The sequence below is a fragment of the Oncorhynchus tshawytscha genome, unplaced genomic scaffold, assembly GCF_018296145.1.
Source record: "Oncorhynchus tshawytscha isolate Ot180627B unplaced genomic scaffold, Otsh_v2.0 Un_scaffold_7219_pilon_pilon, whole genome shotgun sequence".
NCBI lineage: Eukaryota > Metazoa > Chordata > Actinopteri > Salmoniformes > Salmonidae > Oncorhynchus > Oncorhynchus tshawytscha.
The window spans coordinates 140269-159626 of NW_024609719.1; the positions used below are offsets into that span (position 1 = coordinate 140269).

A 19358-nucleotide genomic window follows, 5' to 3' on the forward strand; every position below is an offset into this window, starting at 1 on the left:
TCAGTATAATGTCTGCCCGTCCCTAGCGAGGTGGGAACCCGCGGTGTGGACCCCCCCGCCCTCTGAACCCTCCCCTGTCCCCCTAAAGGACCTGTTCCTCTCCCGGCCCCTGTCCCCTCCCCGGCCGGCGTTAGGACCCCCCCGACCTCCACGGGATGACCCCCCTCCACGGTCTGACTTCAGCTTGGAGGGAGGTGACTTGGGTCGCAGACGTTCTATCTCCTCCGTACAGCCTGGAGGACACATCAAGAGGAGAGAACAGAGGGTTTAGACAAGAGAAGAAGAGATGGAGGAGAAAACAGAGGGTTTAGACCAGAGAAGAAGAGATGGAAAAGAGAGAGAGATGAGATGGAGGAGAAGGAGAGGAGAGAGATATGAGATGGAGGAGAGAGCGAGGAGAGAAAGAAGAGATGGACGAGAGGGAGATGAGATGGAGGAGAGGGAGAGGAGAGAGAGAAGAGATGGAGGAGAGAAGAGATGGAGGAGAGAGAGAAGAGAGAGAAGAGATGGAGGAGAGAGAGAAGAGATGGAGGAGAGAGAGAAGAGAGAGAAAAGATGGACGAGAGGGAGATGAGATGGAGGAGAGGGAGAGGAGGAGAGAAGAGAGAGAAGAAGAGATGGAGGAGGAGAGAAGAGAGAGAAGAGATGGAGAGAGAGATGGAAGAGAGAGAAAAGAGAGATGAGATGGAGGAGAGAGAGAAAAAGAGATGAAGAGATGGAGGAGAGGAAAGAGAGAGATGAGATGGAGAGAGAGAGATGGAGGAAAGAAAGAGAGATGAGATGGGAGGAGAGAAAGAGAAGAGAGAGAAGAGATGGAGAGAGAGAGAAGACAAGAGAGAAGAGGGATGGAGATGGAGGAGTGAAAGGACAGACAAGTGTGTGTGTGTGTGTGTGTGTGTGTGTGTGTGTGTGTGTGTGTGATGAAGGACCTACCTGAGAGGTGAGACTGTGTGATTGAGAAGTGGGAGGAGTAAGACTCTGAGTTGAAGTTACTGTTGGTCAGAGTAGGACCTACTGTCAACCACCCTGGAGAGAGAGAGAAGGGAGAGAGGAGAGGAGGGAGAGAGGAGAGGAGGGAGAGAGAGGGGGAGAGAGGAGAGGAGGGAGAGAGAGATAGAGAGGGGGGAGGAGAAGAGAGATAGAGAGGAGAGGAGGGAGAGAGAGGGGGAGAGAGGAGAGGAGGAAGAGAGAGGGGAGATAGAGGGGGGAGAGAGAGGAGAAGAGAGATAGAGAGGAGATGGGAGAGAGAGGAGAGGAGGGAGAGAGGAGGGGAGGGAGAGAGAGGAGAGGAGGAGAGGAGGGGGAGAGAGGAGAGGAGAGGAGAGAGAGGGGGAGAGAGGAGAGGAGGGAGAGGAGAGAGAGAGAGAGAGGAGAGGAGAGGAGAGGAGAGAGAGAGAGGAGAGGAGAGGAGAGGAGAGGAGAGGAGGGAGGAGAGGAGGGAGAGGGAAATACATTTAACCAAAATAAATGGACCATAACCTGAACAAATCTAGAAGGCTCCTCCAGTCCTCTATCTGAATCTAGAAGGCTCCTCCAGTCCTCTATCTGAATCTAGAAGGCTCCAATCATCCTCCAGTCCTCTATCTGAATCTAGAAGGCTCCAATCATTCTCCAGTCCTCTATCTGAATCTAGAAGGCTCCAATCATTCTCCAGTCCTCTATTTGAATCTAAAAGGCTCCAATCATTCTCCAGTCCTCTATCTGAATCTAGAAGGCTCCAATCATTCTCCAGTCCTCTATCTGAATCTAGAAGTCTCCAATCATCCTCCAGTCCTCTATCTGAATCTAGAAGGCTCCAATCATTCTCCAGTCCTCTATCTGAATCTAGAAGGCTCCAATCATTCTCCAGTCCTCTATCTGAATCTAGAAGGCTCCAATCATTCTCCAGTCCTCTATCTGAATCTAGAAGTCTCCAATCATCCTCCAGTCCTCTATCTGATTCAGGGTAAAAAAAATAAAAAATCTAGAAGTCTCCAATCATTCTCCAGTCCTCTATCTGATTCAGGGTTAATTTTTTTCTCCCCTGAAATCATGGAGGATTCCTGATTTCCTGCCGATTTCCTCTCGATTCAGAGGATTCCTGATTCCCTGCCGATTCCCTCTCGATTCCGCGTGTGTGTGTGTGATCCAGGAGAGAACGACTCTCCCGTTGAAGACACGCAAGCTCAAAGCCGACCGTGGTACTGCAGGCATTGTTAGCAAGAAAACAGGATCCCCCAATTATAAGTGAATTTAAAAAAATGTCAATCTTTATGGTGAAGTAAATTAAATAAAGATTTGAAGACAATCATGATACCAATAATTACTTCTAATACACCACATGTATGTCTTTGCACCGATTACTTTTTAAAATGCACACAGAAGGAGTTGTAATGACATGCTGCAGTACCCCAGTCAGCCTTCAACTAGAGTTATTCAACGAGAGGGGGCAGCACTGAGCTAGCCTGCAGTACCCCAGTCAGCCTTCAACTAGAGTTAATCAACGAGAGGGGGCAGCACTGAGCTAGTCTGCAGTACCCCAGTCAGCCTTCAACTAGAGTTATTCAACGAGAGAGGGGCAGCACTGAGCTAGTCAATGAGAGGGAGAGGGGGCAGCACTGAGCTAGTCAACGAGAGGGGGCAGCAGTGAGCTAGTCAACGAGAGGGGGCAGCACTGAGCTAGTCAACGAGAGGGGGCAGCACTGAGCTAGTCAACGAGAGGGGGCAGCAGTGAGCTAGTCAACGAGAGGGGGCAGCAGTGAGCTGAGTCAACGAGAGGGGCAGCACTGAGCTAGTCAACGAGAGGGGGCAGCCTCCCTAGTCAACGAGAGGGGGCAGCACTGAGCTAGTCAACGAGAGGGGGCAGCACTGAGCTAGTCAACGAGAGGGGCAGCACTGAGAGTCAACGAGAGGGGGCAGCACTGAGCTAGTCAACGAGAGGGGGCAGCAGTGAGCTAGTCAACGAGAGGGGGCAGCACTGAGCTAGTCAACGAGAGGGGGCAGCACTGAGCTAGTCAACGAGAGGGGGCAGCACTGAGCTAGTCAACGAGAGGGGGCAGCACTGAGCTAGTCAACGAGGATGGGGGCAGCACTGAGCTAGTCAACGAGAGGGGGCAGCACTGAGCTAGTCAACGAGAGGGGGCAGCACTGAGCTGGTCAACGAGAGGGGGCAGCACTGAGCTAGTCAACGAGGGGGCAGCACTGAGCTAGTCAACGAGAGGGGGCAGCACTGAGCTAGTCAAGGGGTCGAGAGGGGGGCAGCACTGAGCTAGTCAACGAGAGGAGGCAGCACTGAGCTGAGTCAACGAGAGGGGGCAGCACTGGCTAGTCAACGAGAGGGGGCAGTCAGAGAGCCAGTCAACGAGAGGGGCAGCACCTGAGCTAGTCAACGAGAGGGGGCAGCACTGAGCTCTCAACGAGAGGGGACAGCAGTGAGCTAGGTCGAGAGGGGGCAGCACTGAGAGTCAACCTGAGAGGGGGCAGCACTGAGCTAGTCAACGAAAGGGGGCAGCACTGAGCTAGTCCTGAAAGGGGCAGCACTGAGCTGAGTCAACCTGGGGGGCAGCACTGAGCTAGTCAACGAAAGGGGGCAGCACTGAGCTAGTCAACGAGAGGGGGCAGCACTGAGCTAGTCAACGAAAGGGGGCAGCACTGAGCTAGTCAACGAGAGGGGGCAGCACTGAGCTAGTCAACGAGTTGGGGGCAGCACTGAGCTAGTCAACGAGAGGGGGCAGCACTGAGCTGTCAACGAGAGGGGACAGCACTGAGCCAGTCAACGAGAGGGGGCAGCACTGTGTAGTCAACGAGAGGGGCCAGCACTGAGCTAGTCAACGAGAGGGGGCAGCACTGAGCTAGTCAACTGCAGGGGACAGCACTGAGCTCTGTCAACGAGAGGGGGCAGCACTGAGCTAGTCAACGAGAGGGGGCAGCACTGAGCTGGTCAACGAGAGGGGGCAGCACTGAGCTAGTCAACGAGAGGGGGCAGCACTGAGCTAGTCAACGAGACAGCAGTGAGCTAGTCAACGAGAGGGGGCAGCACTGAGCTAGCCTGCAGTACCCCAGTCAGCCTTCAACTAGAGTTAATCAACGAGAGGGAGTCTTCAGTTTTCCTCAGCACTGAGCTAGCCTGCAGTACCCCGGTCAGCCTTCAACTAGAGTTAATCAACGAGAGGGGGCAGCACTGAGCTAGTCAACGAGAGGGGGGCAGCACTGAGCTAGCCTGCAGTACCCCGGTCAGCCTTCAACTAGAGTTAATCAACGAGAGGGGGCAGCAGAGAGCAGCCTGCAGTACCCCAGTCAGCCTTCAACTAGAGTTAATCAACGAGAGGGGGCAGCACTGAGCTAGCCTGCAGTACCCCAGTCAGCCTTCAACTAGAGTTAATCAACAGAGGGGGCAGCACTGAGCTAGCCTGCAGTACCCCAGTCAGCCTTCAACTAGAGTTAATCAACGAGAGGGGGCAGCACTGAGCTAGTCTGCAGTACCCCAGTCAGCCTTCAACTAGAGTTAATCAACGAGAGGGGCAGCACTGAGCTGGTCTGCAGTATCCCGGTCAGCCTTCAACTAGAGTTAATCAACGAGAGGGGGCAGCACTGAGCTAGCCTGCAGTACCCCGGTCAGCCTTCAACTAGAGTTAATCAACGAGAGGGGGCAGCACTGAGCTAGTCTGCAGCGTCACTTCCTGGAGTGGATGGAACTGCTCCTGTCTCCATGAGACACCATCTTAACTGGCTTCAGTGTGCTATTGAGTCTTCACATAGGAATGAATGGTGCCACCTGGTCTGATGACCCACCTGGTCTGTTGACCTACCTGGTCTGATGACCCACCTGGTCTGATGACCCACCTGGTCTGATGACCCACCTGGTCTGTTGACCTACCTGGTCTGATGACCCACCTGGTCTGTTGACCTACCTGGTCTGATGACCCACCTGGTCTGATGACCCACCTGGTCTGTTGACCCACCTGGTCTGATGACCCACCTGGTCTGATGACCCACCTGGTCTGATGACCCACCTGGTCTGATGGTAGAGTCTCGTCCAAACAGGTGTAGTCTTCGTCTCCCCAGACAGAAGTGTTCGATAATATGAAATATCTCCACCGGCTTCTCCACGTTCCCGATCTCAGGCTCCTCGGTAATAATCAGGTCGATATCCACGTTGGCGTGGATGAAATCCCCATCTGTAGACCGCCTGACTGTTCCTTTAATACCCATTAGACAGTGTTCCTAGAGGGGGGGAGAGGACTGTTCCTTTAATACCCATTAGACAGTGTTCCTAGAGGGGGGGGAGAGGACTGTTCCTTTAATACCCATTAGACAGTGTTCCTAGAGGGGGAGAGGACTGTTCCTTTAATACCCATTAGACAGTGTTCCTAGAGGGGGGGGACTGTTCCTTTAATACCCATTAGACAGTGTTCCTAGAGGGGGGGGGGGGGAGAGGACTGTTCCTTTAATACCCATTAGACAGTGTTCCTAGAGGAGGGGGAGAGGACTGTTCCTTTAATACCCATTAGACAGTGTTCCTAGAGGGGGGAGAGGGGGAGAGGACTGTTCCTTTAATACCCATTAGACAGTGTTCCTAGAGAGGGGGAGAGGACTGTTCCTTTAATACCCATTAGACAGTGTTCCTAGAGGGGGGGGGGAGGACTGTTCCTTTAATACCCATTAGACAGTGTTCTAGGGGGAGAGGGGGGGGGAGGACTGTTCCTTTAATACCCATTAGACAGTGTTCCTAGAGGGGGGGAGAGGACTGTTCCTTTAATACCCATTAGACAGTGTTCCTAGAGGGGGAGAGGGGGGGAGGACTGTTCCTTTAATACCCATTAGACAGTGTTCCTAGAGGGGGAGGACTGTTCCTTTAATACCCATTAGACAGTGTTCCTAGAGGAGGGGGGGAGGACTGTTCCTTTAATACCCATTAGACAGTGTTCCTAGAGGGGGGGGGAGAGGACTGTTCCTTTAATACCCATTAGACAGTGTTCCTAGAGGGGGACTGTTCCTTTAATACCCATTAGACAGGTTCCTAGAGGGGGAGAGGACTGTTCCTTTAATACCCATTAGACAGTGTTCCTAGAGGGGGGGAGGACTGTTCCTTTAATACCCATTAGACAGTGTTCCTAGAGGGGGGGGAGAGGACTGTTCCTTTAATACCCATTAGACAGTGTTCCTAGAGGGGGGGAGGACTGTTCCTTTAATACCCATTAGACAGTGTTCCTAGGGGGGAGAGGACTGTTCCTTTAATACCCATTAGACAGTGTTCCTAGAGGGGGGGGAGAGGGGGAGAGGACTGTTCCTTTAATACCCATTAGACAGTGTTCCTAGAGGGGGGAGAGGACTGGGGGAGGACTGTTCCTTTAATACCCATTAGACAGTGTTCCTAGAGGGGGGGGGAGAGGACTGTTCCTTTAATACCCATTAGACAGTGTTCCTAGAGGGGGGGGGGAGGACTGTTCCTTTAATACCCATTAGACAGTGTTCCTAGAGGGGGGAGAGGACTGTTCCTTTAATACCCATTAGACAGTGAGAGGGGGAGAGGACTGTTCCTTTAATACCCATTAGACAGTGTTCCTAGAGGGGGAGAGAGGGGGGAGAGGACTGTTCCTTTAATACCCATTAGACAGTGTTCCTAGAGAGTGGGGGGAGGACTGTTCCTTTAATACCCATTAGACAGTGTTCCTAGAGGGGGGGGGGAGAGGACTGTTCCTTTAATACCCATTAGACAGTGTTCCTAGAGGGGGGGATGTTCCTTTAATACCCATTAGACAGTGTTCCTAGAGGGGAGAGGACTGTTCCTTTAATACCCATTAGACAGTGTTCCTAGGGGGAGAGGACTGTTCCTTTAATACCCATTAGACAGTGTTCCTAGAGACAGGGGGGAGAGGACTGTTCCTTTAATACCCATTAGACAGTGTTCCTAGGGGGGGAGAGGACTGTTCCTTTAATACCCATTAGACAGTGTTCCTAGAGGGGGGGAGGACTGTTCCTTTAATACCCATTAGACAGTGTTCCTAGAGGGGGGGGAGAGGACTGTTCCTTTAATACCCATTAGACAGTGTTCCTAGGGGGGGGGGGGGAGAGGACTGTTCCTTTAATACCCATTAGACAGTGTTCCTAGAGGGGGGGGACTGTTCCTTTAATACCCATTAGACAGAGAGGGGGGGGAGAGGACTGTTCCTTTAATACCCATTAGACAGTGTTCCTAGAGGGGGGAGGACTGTTCCTTTAATACCCATTAGACAGTGTTCCTAGAGGGGGGGAGGACTGTTCCTTTAATACCCATTAGACAGTGTTCCTAGAGGGGGGGGGAGGACTGTTCCTTTAATACCCATTAGACAGTGTTCCTAGAGGGGGGGAGAGGACTGTTCCTTTAATACCCATTAGACAGTGTTCCTAGGGGGAGAGGAGAGGGGGAGAGGACTGTTCCTTTAATACCCATTAGACAGTGTTCCTAGAGGGGGAGAGGACTGTTCCTTTAATACCCATTAGACAGTGTTCCTAGAGGGGGAGAGGACTGTTCCTTTAATACCCATTAGACAGTGTTCCTAGGGGGACTGGGGGAGAGGACTGTTCCTTTAATACCCATTAGACAGTGTTCCTAGAGGGGGGAGGACTGTTCCTTTAATACCCATTAGACAGTGTTCCTAGAGAGGGGGGGAGAGGACTGTTCCTTTAATACCCATTAGACAGTGTTCCTAGAGGGAGGGGGGGGAGAGGACTGTTCCTTTAATACCCATTAGACAGTGTTCCTAGAGGGGGGAGAGGACTGTTCCTTTAATACCCATTAGACAGTGTTCCTAGAGGGGGAGAGGACTGTTCCTTTAATACCCATTAGACAGTGTTCCTAGAGGGGGGGGGGAGGACTGTTCCTTTAATACCCATTAGACAGTGTTCCTAGGGGGGGGGGGGAGAGGACTGTTCCTTTAATACCCATTAGACAGTGTTCCTAGAGGGGAGAGGACTGTTCCTTTAATACCCATTAGACAGTGTTCCTAGAGGGGGGAGAGGACTGTTCCTTTAATACCCATTAGACAGTGTTCCTAGAGGGGGAGAGGAGAGGGGGAGAGGACTGTTCCTTTAATACCCATTAGACAGTGTTCCTAGAGGGGGGGGGGAGAGGACTGTTCCTTTAATACCCATTAGACAGTGTTCCTAGAGGGGGGGAGGACTGTTCCTTTAATACCCATTAGACAGTGTTCCTAGAGAGGGGGAGGACTGTTCCTTTAATACCCATTAGACAGTGTTCCTAGGGGGAGGACTGTTCCTTTAATACCCATTAGACAGTGTTCCTAGACTGGGGGGGGAGAGGACTGTTCCTTTAATACCCATTAGACAGTGTTCCTAGAGGGGAGGACTGTTCCTTTAATACCCATTAGACAGTGTTCCTAGAGGGGGGGGAGAGGACTGTTCCTTTAATACCCATTAGACAGTGTTCCTAGAGGGGGAGAGGACTGTTCCTTTAATACCCATTAGACAGTGTTCCTAGAGGGGGGAGGGGAGAGGACTGTTCCTTTAATACCCATTAGACAGTGTTCCTAGAGGGGGAGAGAGGGGGGAGGACTGTTCCTTTAATACCCATTAGACAGTGTTCCTAGAGGGGGGGGGAGGACTGTTCCTTTAATACCCATTAGACAGTGTTCCTAGAGGGGGGGGAGAGGACTGTTCCTTTAATACCCATTAGACAGTGTTCCTAGAGGGGGGAGAGGACTGTTCCTTTAATACCCATTAGACAGTGTTCCTAGAGGGGGGAGGACTGTTCCTTTAATACCCATTAGACAGTGTTCCTAGAGGGGGGGGGAGAGGACTGTTCCTTTAATACCCATTAGACAGTGTTCCTAGAGGGGGGGGGACTGTTCCTTTAATACCCATTAGACAGTGTTCCTAGAGAGGAGAGGACTGTTCCTTTAATACCCATTAGACAGTGTTCCTAGGGGGGGGAGAGGACTGTTCCTTTAATACCCATTAGACAGTGTTCCTAGAGGGGGGACTGTTCCTTTAATACCCATTAGACAGTGTTCCTAGAGAGGGGGGGGGACTGGAGAGGGGGAGAGGACTGTTCCTTTAATACCCATTAGACAGTGTTCCTAGAGGGGGGAGAGAGGGGGGAGGACTGTTCCTTTAATACCCATTAGACAGTGTTCCTAGAGGGGGGGGGACTGTTCCTTTAATACCCATTAGACAGTGTTCCTAGAGGGGGGGGAGGACTGTTCCTTTAATACCCATTAGACAGTGTTCCTAGAGGGGGGAGAGGACTGTTCCTTTAATACCCATTAGACAGTGTTCCTAGAGGGGGGGGGGGGAGGACTGTTCCTTTAATACCCATTAGACAGTGTTCCTAGGGGAGAGGACTGGGGAGAGGACTGTTCCTTTAATACCCATTAGACAGTGTTCCTAGAGGGGGAGAGGACTGTTCCTTTAATACCCATTAGACAGTGTTCCTAGAGGGGGGGAGGACTGTTCCTTTAATACCCATTAGACAGTGTTCCTAGAGGGGGGAGAGGACTGTTCCTTTAATACCCATTAGACAGTGTTCCTAGAGGGGGGGAGGACTGTTCCTTTAATACCCATTAGACAGTGTTCCTAGAGGGGGAGAGGACTGTTCCTTTAATACCCATTAGACAGTGTTCCTAGAGGGGGGAGAGGACTGTTCCTTTAATACCCATTAGACAGTGTTCCTAGAGGGGGGGACTGTTCCTTTAATACCCATTAGACAGTGTTCCTAGAGGGGAGAGGACTGTTCCTTTAATACCCATTAGACAGTGTTCCTAGAGGGGGGGAGAGGACTGTTCCTTTAATACCCATTAGACAGTGTTCCTAGAGGGGGGGACTGTTCCTTTAATACCCAGACAGTGTTCCTAGGGGGAGAGGACTGTTCCTTTAATACCCATTAGACAGTGTTCCTAGAGGGGGGGAGGACTGTTCCTTTAATACCCATTAGACAGTGTTCCTAGACAGGGGAGGGGGGGAGAGGACTGTTCCTTTAATACCCATTAGACAGTGTTCCTAGAGGGGGGGGGGAGGACTGTTCCTTTAATACCCATTAGACAGTGTTCCTAGAGGGGGGGGGGAGAGGACTGTTCCTTTAATACCCATTAGACAGTGTTCCTAGGGGAGAGGACTGTTCCTTTAATACCCATTAGACAGTGTTCCTAGAGGGGGAGGACTGTTCCTTTAATACCCATTAGACAGTGTTCCTAGAGTGGGGAGGACTGTTCCTTTAATACCCATTAGACAGTGTTCCTAGAGGGGGAGAGGACTGTTCCTTTAATACCCATTAGACAGTGTTCCTAGAGGGGGGAGAGGACTGTTCCTTTAATACCCATTAGACAGTGTTCCTAGGGGGGAGAGGACTGTTCCTTTAATACCCATTAGACAGTGTTCCTAGAGGGGGGAGGACTGTTCCTTTAATACCCATTAGACAGTGTTCCTAGAGGGGGGAGAGGACTGTTCCTTTAATACCCATTAGACAGTGTTCCTAGAGGGGGGAGGACTGTTCCTTTAATACCCATTAGACAGTGTTCCTAGAGGGGGGGGAGAGGACTGTTCCTTTAATACCCATTAGACAGTGTTCCTAGAGGGGGAGAGGACTGTTCCTTTAATACCCATTAGACAGTGTTCCTAGAGAGGGGGGAGGACTGTTCCTTTAATACCCATTAGACAGTGTTCCTAGAGGGGGAGGACTGTTCCTTTAATACCCATTAGACAGTGTTCCTAGAGGGGGGAGGACTGTTCCTTTAATACCCATTAGACAGTGTTCCTAGAGAGGGGGAGAGGACTGTTCCTTTAATACCCATTAGACAGTGTTCCTAGGGGACTGGGGGGAGAGGACTGTTCCTTTAATACCCATTAGACAGTGTTCCTAGAGGGGGGACTGTTCCTTTAATACCCATTAGACAGTGTTCCTAGAGGGGGGGGAGAGGACTGTTCCTTTAATACCCATTAGACAGTGTTCCTAGAGGGGGGAGGACTGTTCCTTTAATACCCATTAGACAGTGTTCCTAGAGGGGGGACTGTTCCTTTAATACCCATTAGACAGTGTTCCTAGAGGGGGGGGGGGGAGAGGACTGTTCCTTTAATACCCATTAGACAGTGTTCCTAGAGGGGGGAGGACTGTTCCTTTAATACCCATTAGACAGTGTTCCTAGAGGGGGGGGGGGGGGAGAGGACTGTTCCTTTAATACCCATTAGACAGTGTTCCTAGAGGGGGTGGAGGGGGGAGAGGACTGTTCCTTTAATACCCATTAGACAGTGTTCCTAGAGGGGGGGGGAGGACTGTTCCTTTAATACCCATTAGACAGTGTTCCTAGAGGGGAGAGGACTGTTCCTTTAATACCCATTAGACAGTGTTCCTAGAGGGGGGGGAGAGGACTGTTCCTTTAATACCCATTAGACAGTGTTCCTAGAGGAGAGGGGGGGGGGACTGTTCCTTTAATACCCATTAGACAGTGTTCCTAGAGGGGGGAGAGGAGAGGGGGAGAGGACTGTTCCTTTAATACCCATTAGACAGTGTTCCTAGAGGGGGAGAGGAGAGGGGGGAGGACTGTTCCTTTAATACCCATTAGACAGTGTTCCTAGAGGGGGAGGACTGTTCCTTTAATACCCATTAGACAGTGTTCCTAGAGGGGGGGGGAGAGGACTGTTCCTTTAATACCCATTAGACAGTGTTCCTAGAGGGGGGGAGGACTGTTCCTTTAATACCCATTAGACAGTGTTCCTAGAGGACTGTTCCTTTAATACCCATTAGACAGTGGGAGGACTGTTCCTTTAATACCCATTAGACAGTGTTCCTAGAGGGGGAGGGGGGAGAGGACTGTTCCTTTAATACCCATTAGACAGTGTTCCTAGGGGGGAGAGGACTGTTCCTTTAATACCCATTAGACAGTGTTCCTAGGGGGGGTTCCTTTAATACCCATTAGACAGTGTTCCTAGAGGGGGAGAGGACTGTTCCTTTAATACCCATTAGACAGTGTTCCTAGAGGGGGGGGAGAGGACTGTTCCTTTAATACCCATTAGACAGTGTTCCTAGAGGGGGGAGGACTGTTCCTTTAATACCCATTAGACAGTGTTCCTAGAGGGGGAGAGGACTGTTCCTTTAATACCCATTAGACAGTGTTCCTAGAGGGGGAGAGGACTGTTCCTTTAATACCCATTAGACAGTGTTCCTAGGGGGGAGGACTGTTCCTTTAATACCCATTAGACAGTGTTCCTAGGGGGGGGGGGAGAGGACTGTTCCTTTAATACCCATTAGACAGTGTTCCTAGAGGGGGGGGGGGGAGAGGACTGTTCCTTTAATACCCATTAGACAGTGTTCCTAGAGGGGGGGGGGAGAGGACTGTTCCTTTAATACCCATTAGACAGTGTTCCTAGAGGGGAGAGGACTGTTCCTTTAATACCCATTAGACAGTGTTCCTAGAGGGGGGGGGGACTGTTCCTTTAATACCCATTAGACAGTGTTCCTAGAGGGGGGAGGAGAGGACTGTTCCTTTAATACCCATTAGACAGTGTTCCTAGACTGTTCCTTTAATACCCATTAGACAGGGGGAGGACTGTTCCTTTAATACCCATTAGACAGTGTTCCTAGAGGGGGGGGGAGGACTGTTCCTTTAATACCCATTAGACAGTGTTCCTAGAGGGGGGGGAGAGGACTGTTCCTTTAATACCCATTAGACAGTGTTCCTAGAGGGGGGAGGGGAGAGGACTGTTCCTTTAATACCCATTAGACAGTGTTCCTAGAGGGGGGGGGGAGGACTGTTCCTTTAATACCCATTAGACAGTGTTCCTAGAGGGGGGGGGGAGAGGACTGTTCCTTTAATACCCATTAGACAGTGTTCCTAGAGGGGGGGGGGGGGGGGAGGACTGTTCCTTTAATACCCATTAGACAGTGTTCCTAGAGGGGGGGGGGAGGACTGTTCCTTTAATACCCATTAGACAGTGTTCCTAGAGGGGGGGAGGACTGTTCCTTTAATACCCATTAGACAGTGTTCCTAGAGGGGGGGGGTTCCTAGGGGAGAGGACTGTTCCTTTAATACCCATTAGACAGTGTTCCTAGAGGGGGGGGGAGAGGACTGTTCCTTTAATACCCATTAGACAGTGTTCCTAGAGGGGGGAGAGGACTGTTCCTTTAATACCCATTAGACAGTGTTCCTAGAGGGGGGGAGAGGACTGTTCCTTTAATACCCATTAGACAGTGTTCCTAGAGGGGGGGGAGAGGGGGGAGAGGACTGTTCCTTTAATACCCATTAGACAGTGTTCCTAGAGGGGGGGAGAGGACTGTTCCTTTAATACCCATTAGACAGTGTTCCTAGAGAGGGGGGGGAGAGGACTGTTCCTTTAATACCCATTAGACAGTGTTCCTAGAGGGGGAGAGGACTGTTCCTTTAATACCCATTAGACAGTGTTCCTAGAGGGGGAGAGGACTGTTCCTTTAATACCCATTAGACAGTGTTCCTAGAGGGGGGGGGGAGAGGACTGTTCCTTTAATACCCATTAGACAGTGTTCCTAGAGGGACTGTTCCTTTAATACCCATTAGACAGGTTCCTAGAGGGGAAGAACTGTTCCTTTAATACCCATTAGACAGTGTTCCTAGAGGGGGACTGTTCCTTTAATAGAGACAGTGAGAGGACTGTTCCTTTAATACCCATTAGACAGTGTTCCTAGAGGGGGGGGGGAGAGGACTGTTCCTTTAATACCCATTAGACAGTGTTCCTAGAGGGGGGAGAGGACTGTTCCTTTAATACCCATTAGACAGTGTTCCTAGAGGGGGAGGACTGTTCCTTTAATACCCATTAGACAGTGTTCCTAGAGGGGGGGGAGAGGACTGTTCCTTTAATACCCATTAGACAGTGTTCCTAGAGGGGGGGAGAGGACTGTTCCTTTAATACCCATTAGACAGTGTTCCTAGAGGGGAGAGGACTGTTCCTTTAATACCCATTAGACAGTGTTCCTAGAGGGGGGGAGAGGACTGTTCCTTTAATACCCATTAGACAGTGTTCCTAGAGGGGGGGGAGGACTGTTCCTTTAATACCCATTAGACAGTGTTCCTAGAGGGGGGGGGAGAGGACTGTTCCTTTAATACCCATTAGACAGTGTTCCTAGAGGGGGGGGAGAGGACTGTTCCTTTAATACCCATTAGACAGTGTTCCTAGAGGGGGGAGGGGGAGGACTGTTCCTTTAATACCCATTAGACAGTGTTCCTAGAGGGGGGGGAGGAGAGGACTGTTCCTTTAATACCCATTAGACAGTGTTCCTAGAGGGGGAGAGGACTGTTCCTTTAATACCCATTAGACAGTGTTCCTAGAGAGGGGGAGGGGGAGAGGACTGTTCCTTTAATACCCATTAGACAGTGTTCCTAGGGGAGAGGACTGTTCCTTTAATACCCATTAGACAGTGTTCCTAGAGGGGGAGAGGACTGTTCCTTTAATACCCATTAGACAGTGTTCCTAGAGGGGGGGGAGGACTGTTCCTTTAATACCCATTAGACAGTGTTCCTAGAGGGGGAGGACTGTTCCTTTAATACCCATTAGACAGTGTTCCTAGAGGGGGGAGGGGGAGAGGACTGTTCCTTTAATACCCATTAGACAGTGTTCCTAGAGGGGGGGGGAGGACTGTTCCTTTAATACCCATTAGACAGTGTTCCTAGAGGGGGGGGAGAGGACTGTTCCTTTAATACCCATTAGACAGTGTTCCTAGAGGGGGAGAGGACTGTTCCTTTAATACCCATTAGACAGTGTTCCTAGAGGGGGGGGGGGTGGGGGAGGACTGTTCCTTTAATACCCATTAGACAGTGTTCCTAGAGGGGGAGAGGACTGTTCCTTTAATACCCATTAGACAGTGTTCCTAGAGGGGGGAGGACTGTTCCTTTAATACCCATTAGACAGTGTTCCTAGAGGGGGAGAGGACTGTTCCTTTAATACCCATTAGACAGTGTTCCTAGAGGGGGGGGGGAGGACTGTTCCTTTAATACCCATTAGACAGTGTTCCTAGAGGGGGGGGGGGAGAGGACTGTTCCTTTAATACCCATTAGACAGTGTTCCTAGAGGGGGGGAGAGGACTGTTCCTTTAATACCCATTAGACAGTGTTCCTAGAGGGGGAGGGGAGGACTGTTCCTTTAATACCCATTAGACAGTGTTCCTAGAGGGGGAGGACTGTTCCTTTAATACCCATTAGACAGTGTTCCTAGAGGGGGGGGGGAGGACTGTTCCTTTAATACCCATTAGACAGTGTTCCTAGAGGGGGAGAGGACTGTTCCTTTAATACCCATTAGACAGTGTTCCTAGAGGGGGGGGGGGGAGAGGACTGTTCCTTTAATACCCATTAGACAGTGTTCCTAGAGGGGGGGGGGGAGGACTGTTCCTTTAATACCCATTAGACAGTGTTCCTAGAGGGGGGGGGAGGACTGTTCCTTTAATACCCATTAGACAGTGTTCCTAGGGGGGGGAGGGGGGAGGACTGTTCCTTTAATACCCATTAGACAGTGTTCCTAGAGGGGGGGGAGGACTGTTCCTTTAATACCCATTAGACAGTGTTCCTAGAGGGGGGGGGAGAGGACTGTTCCTTTAATACCCATTAGACAGTGTTCCTAGAGGGGGGGAGGACTGTTCCTTTAATACCCATTAGACAGTGTTCCTAGGGGGGGGGAGGACTGTTCCTTTAATACCCATTAGACAGTGTTCCTAGAGGGGGGGGGGGGAGAGGACTGTTCCTTTAATACCCATTAGACAGTGTTCCTAGAGGGGGGAGGACTGTTCCTTTAATACCCATTAGACAGTGTTCCTAGGGAGAGGACTGTTCCTTTAATACCCATTAGACAGTGTTCCTAGAGGGAGAGGGGGGAGGACTGTTCCTTTAATACCCATTAGACAGTGTTCCTAGGGGGGGGACTGTTCCTTTAATACCCATTAGACAGTGTTCCTAGAGGGGGGGAGGGAGGGGGGAGGACTGTTCCTTTAATACCCATTAGACAGTGTTCCTAGAGGGGGGGGGGGAGGACTGTTCCTTTAATACCCATTAGACAGTGTTCCTAGAGGGGGGGGAGAGGACTGTTCCTTTAATACCCATTAGACAGTGTTCCTAGAGGGGGGGGGGGGAGAGGACTGTTCCTTTAATACCCATTAGACAGTGTTCCTAGGGGGACTGGGGACAGTGAGGACTGTTCCTTTAATACCCATTAGACAGTGTTCCTAGAGGGGGTTCCTTTAATACCCATTAGACAGGGGAGAGGACTGTTCCTTTAATACCCATTAGACAGTGTTCCTAGAGGGGGGGGGGAGGACTGTTCCTTTAATACCCATTAGACAGTGTTCCTAGAGGGGGGAGAGGACTGTTCCTTTAATACCCATTAGACAGTGTTCCTAGAGGGGGGGGAGAGGACTGTTCCTTTAATACCCATTAGACAGTGTTCCTAGAGGGGGGAGAGGACTGTTCCTTTAATACCCATTAGACAGTGTTCCTAGAGGGGGGGGAGAGGGGGAGAGGACTGTTCCTTTAATACCCATTAGACAGTGTTCCTAGAGGGGGGGGAGGACTGTTCCTTTAATACCCATTAGACAGTGTTCCTAGAGGGGGGGAGGACTGTTCCTTTAATACCCATTAGACAGTGTTCCTAGAGGGGGGGGGAGAGGACTGTTCCTTTAATACCCATTAGACAGTGTTCCTAGAGGGGGGGGAGAGGGGGGAGAGGACTGTTCCTTTAATACCCATTAGACAGTGTTCCTAGAGGGGGAGAGGACTGTTCCTTTAATACCCATTAGACAGTGTTCCTAGAGGGGGGGAGAGGACTGTTCCTTTAATACCCATTAGACAGTGTTCCTAGAGGGGGGGGGGGGGGAGAGGACTGTTCCTTTAATACCCATTAGACAGTGTTCCTAGAGGGGGAGAGGACTGTTCCTTTAATACCCATTAGACAGTGTTCCTAGAGGGGGGGGGAGAGGACTGTTCCTTTAATACCCATTAGACAGTGTTCCTAGAGGGGGGGGGAGGACTGTTCCTTTAATACCCATTAGACAGTGTTCCTAGAGGGGGAGAGGACTGTTCCTTTAATACCCATTAGACAGTGTTCCTAGAGGGGGGGAGGACTGTTCCTTTAATACCCATTAGACAGTGTTCCTAGAGGGGGGGAGAGGACTGTTCCTTTAATACCCATTAGACAGTGTTCCTAGAGGGGGGGGGGAGGACTGTTCCTTTAATACCCATTAGACAGTGTTCCTAGAGGGGGGGAGGACTGTTCCTTTAATACCCATTAGACAGTGTTCCTAGAGGGGGAGGGGAGAGGACTGTTCCTTTAATACCCATTAGACAGTGTTCCTAGAGGGGGGGGGGGAGGACTGTTCCTTTAATACCCATTAGACAGTGTTCCTAGAGGGAGGGGAGAGGACTGTTCCTTTAATACCCATTAGACAGTGTTCCTAGAGGGGGGGAGGACTGTTCCTTTAATACCCATTAGACAGTGTTCCTAGAGGGGGGGAGGACTGTTCCTTTAATACCCATTAGACAGTGTTCCTAGAGGGGGGGGGAGAGGACTGTTCCTTTAATACCCATTAGACAGTGTTCCTAGAGGGGGGGGAGGACTGTTCCTTTAATACCCATTAGACAGTGTTCCTAGAGGGGGGGGAGGACTGTTCCTTTAATACCCATTAGACAGTGTTCCTAGAGGGGGGGGGGAGAGGACTGTTCCTTTAATACCCATTAGACAGTGTTCCTAGAGAGAGGGGGGAGAGGACTGTTCCTTTAATACCCATTAGACAGTGTTCCTAGAGGGGGGGGGGGGAGAGGACTGTTCCTTTAATACCCATTAGACAGTGTTCCTAGAGGGGGGGAGAGGACTGTTCCTTTAATACCCATTAGACAGTGTTCCTAGAGGGGGGAGGACTGTTCCTTTAATACCCATTAGACAGTGTTCCTAGAGGGGGGGGGGAGAGGACTGTTCCTTTAATACCCATTAGACAGTGTTCCTAGAGGGGGAGAGAGAGAGGGGGAGAGGACTGTTCCTTTAATACCCATTAGACAGTGTTCCTAGAGGGGGGGGAGACTGTTCCTTTAATACCCATTAGACAGTGGAGAGGACTGTTCCTTTAATACCCATTAGACAGTGTTCCTAGAGGGGGGGGGGGGACTGTTCCTTTAATACCCATTAGACAGTGTTCCTAGAGGGGGGGGAGAGGAGAGACTGTTCCTTTAATACCCATTAGACAGTGTTCCTAGAGGGGGGGAGGACTGTTCCTTTAATACCCATTAGACAGTGTTCTAGAGGGGGGGGGGGGAGAGGACTGTTCCTTTAATACCCATTAGACAGTGTTCCTAGAGGGGGGGGGGGAGAGGACTGTTCCTTTAATACCCATTAGACAGTGTTCCTAGAGGGGGGGGAGGACTGTTCCTTTAATACCCATTAGACAGTGTTCCTAGAGGGGGGGGAGGAGAGGACTGTTCCTTTAATACCCATTAGACAGTGTTCCTAGGGGGGACTGTTCCTTTAATACCCATTAGACAGTGGGGAGAGGACTGTTCCTTTAATACCCATTAGACAGTGTTCCTAGAGGGGGGGGAGAGGACTGTTCCTTTAATACCCATTAGACAGTGTTCCTAGAGGGGGAGGACTGTTCCTTTAATACCCATTAGACAGTGTTCCTAGAGGGGGAGAGGACTGTTCCTTTAATACCCATTAGACAGTGTTCCTAGAGGGGGGGAGGACTGTTCCTTTAATACCCATTAGACAGTGTTCCTAGAGGGGGGGACTGTTCCTTTAATACCCATTAGAGTGGGGGGGAGAGGACTGTTCCTTTAATACCCATTAGACAGTGTTCCTAGAGGGGGGGGGGAGAGGACTGTTCCTTTAATACCCATTAGACAGTGTTCCTAGAGGGGGGGGGGGAGGACTGTTCCTTTAATACCCATTAGACAGTGTTCCTAGAGAGGGGAGAGGACTGTTCCTTTAATACCCATTAGACAGTGTTCCTAGAGGGGGGGAGAGTGTTCCTAGAGGGGGACTGTTCCTTTAATACCCATTAGACAGTGTTCCTAGAGGGGGGGGGGGGAGAGGACTGTTCCTTTAATACCCATTAGACAGTGTTCCTAGAGGGGGAGAGGACTGTTCCTTTAATACCCATTAGACAGTGTTCCTAGAGGGGGGGGAGGACTGTTCCTTTAATACCCATTAGACAGTGTTCCTAGAGGGGGAGGGGGGAGGACTGTTCCTTTAATACCCATTAGACAGTGTTCCTAGACAGGGGGGGAGGGGGGGAGAGGACTGTTCCTTTAATACCCATTAGACAGTGTTCCTAGAGGGGGGGGGAGAGGGGGGAGAGGACTGTTCCTTTAATACCCATTAGACAGTGTTCCTAGAGGGGGGAGGACTGTTCCTTTAATACCCATTAGACAGTGTTCCTAGAG

General features: G+C 50.7%; 1 protein-coding gene across 1 annotated transcript in view; it reads right to left on the minus strand.

The window, feature by feature from the left end:
* The window catches only part of mettl14 (methyltransferase 14, N6-adenosine-methyltransferase subun), a 62120-nt gene that overhangs the window by 8723 nt on the left and 34039 nt on the right, over positions 1-19358 (minus strand). The window contains exons 10-12 of the mRNA XM_042317244.1: positions 4992-5202; positions 934-1026; positions 92-233 (exon numbers count right to left, since the gene is read on the minus strand). Coding sequence (XP_042173178.1) covers positions 92-233; positions 934-1026; positions 4992-5202 — 446 coding nt within the window. The remainder of the gene's footprint in view (positions 1-91; positions 234-933; positions 1027-4991; positions 5203-19358) is intronic.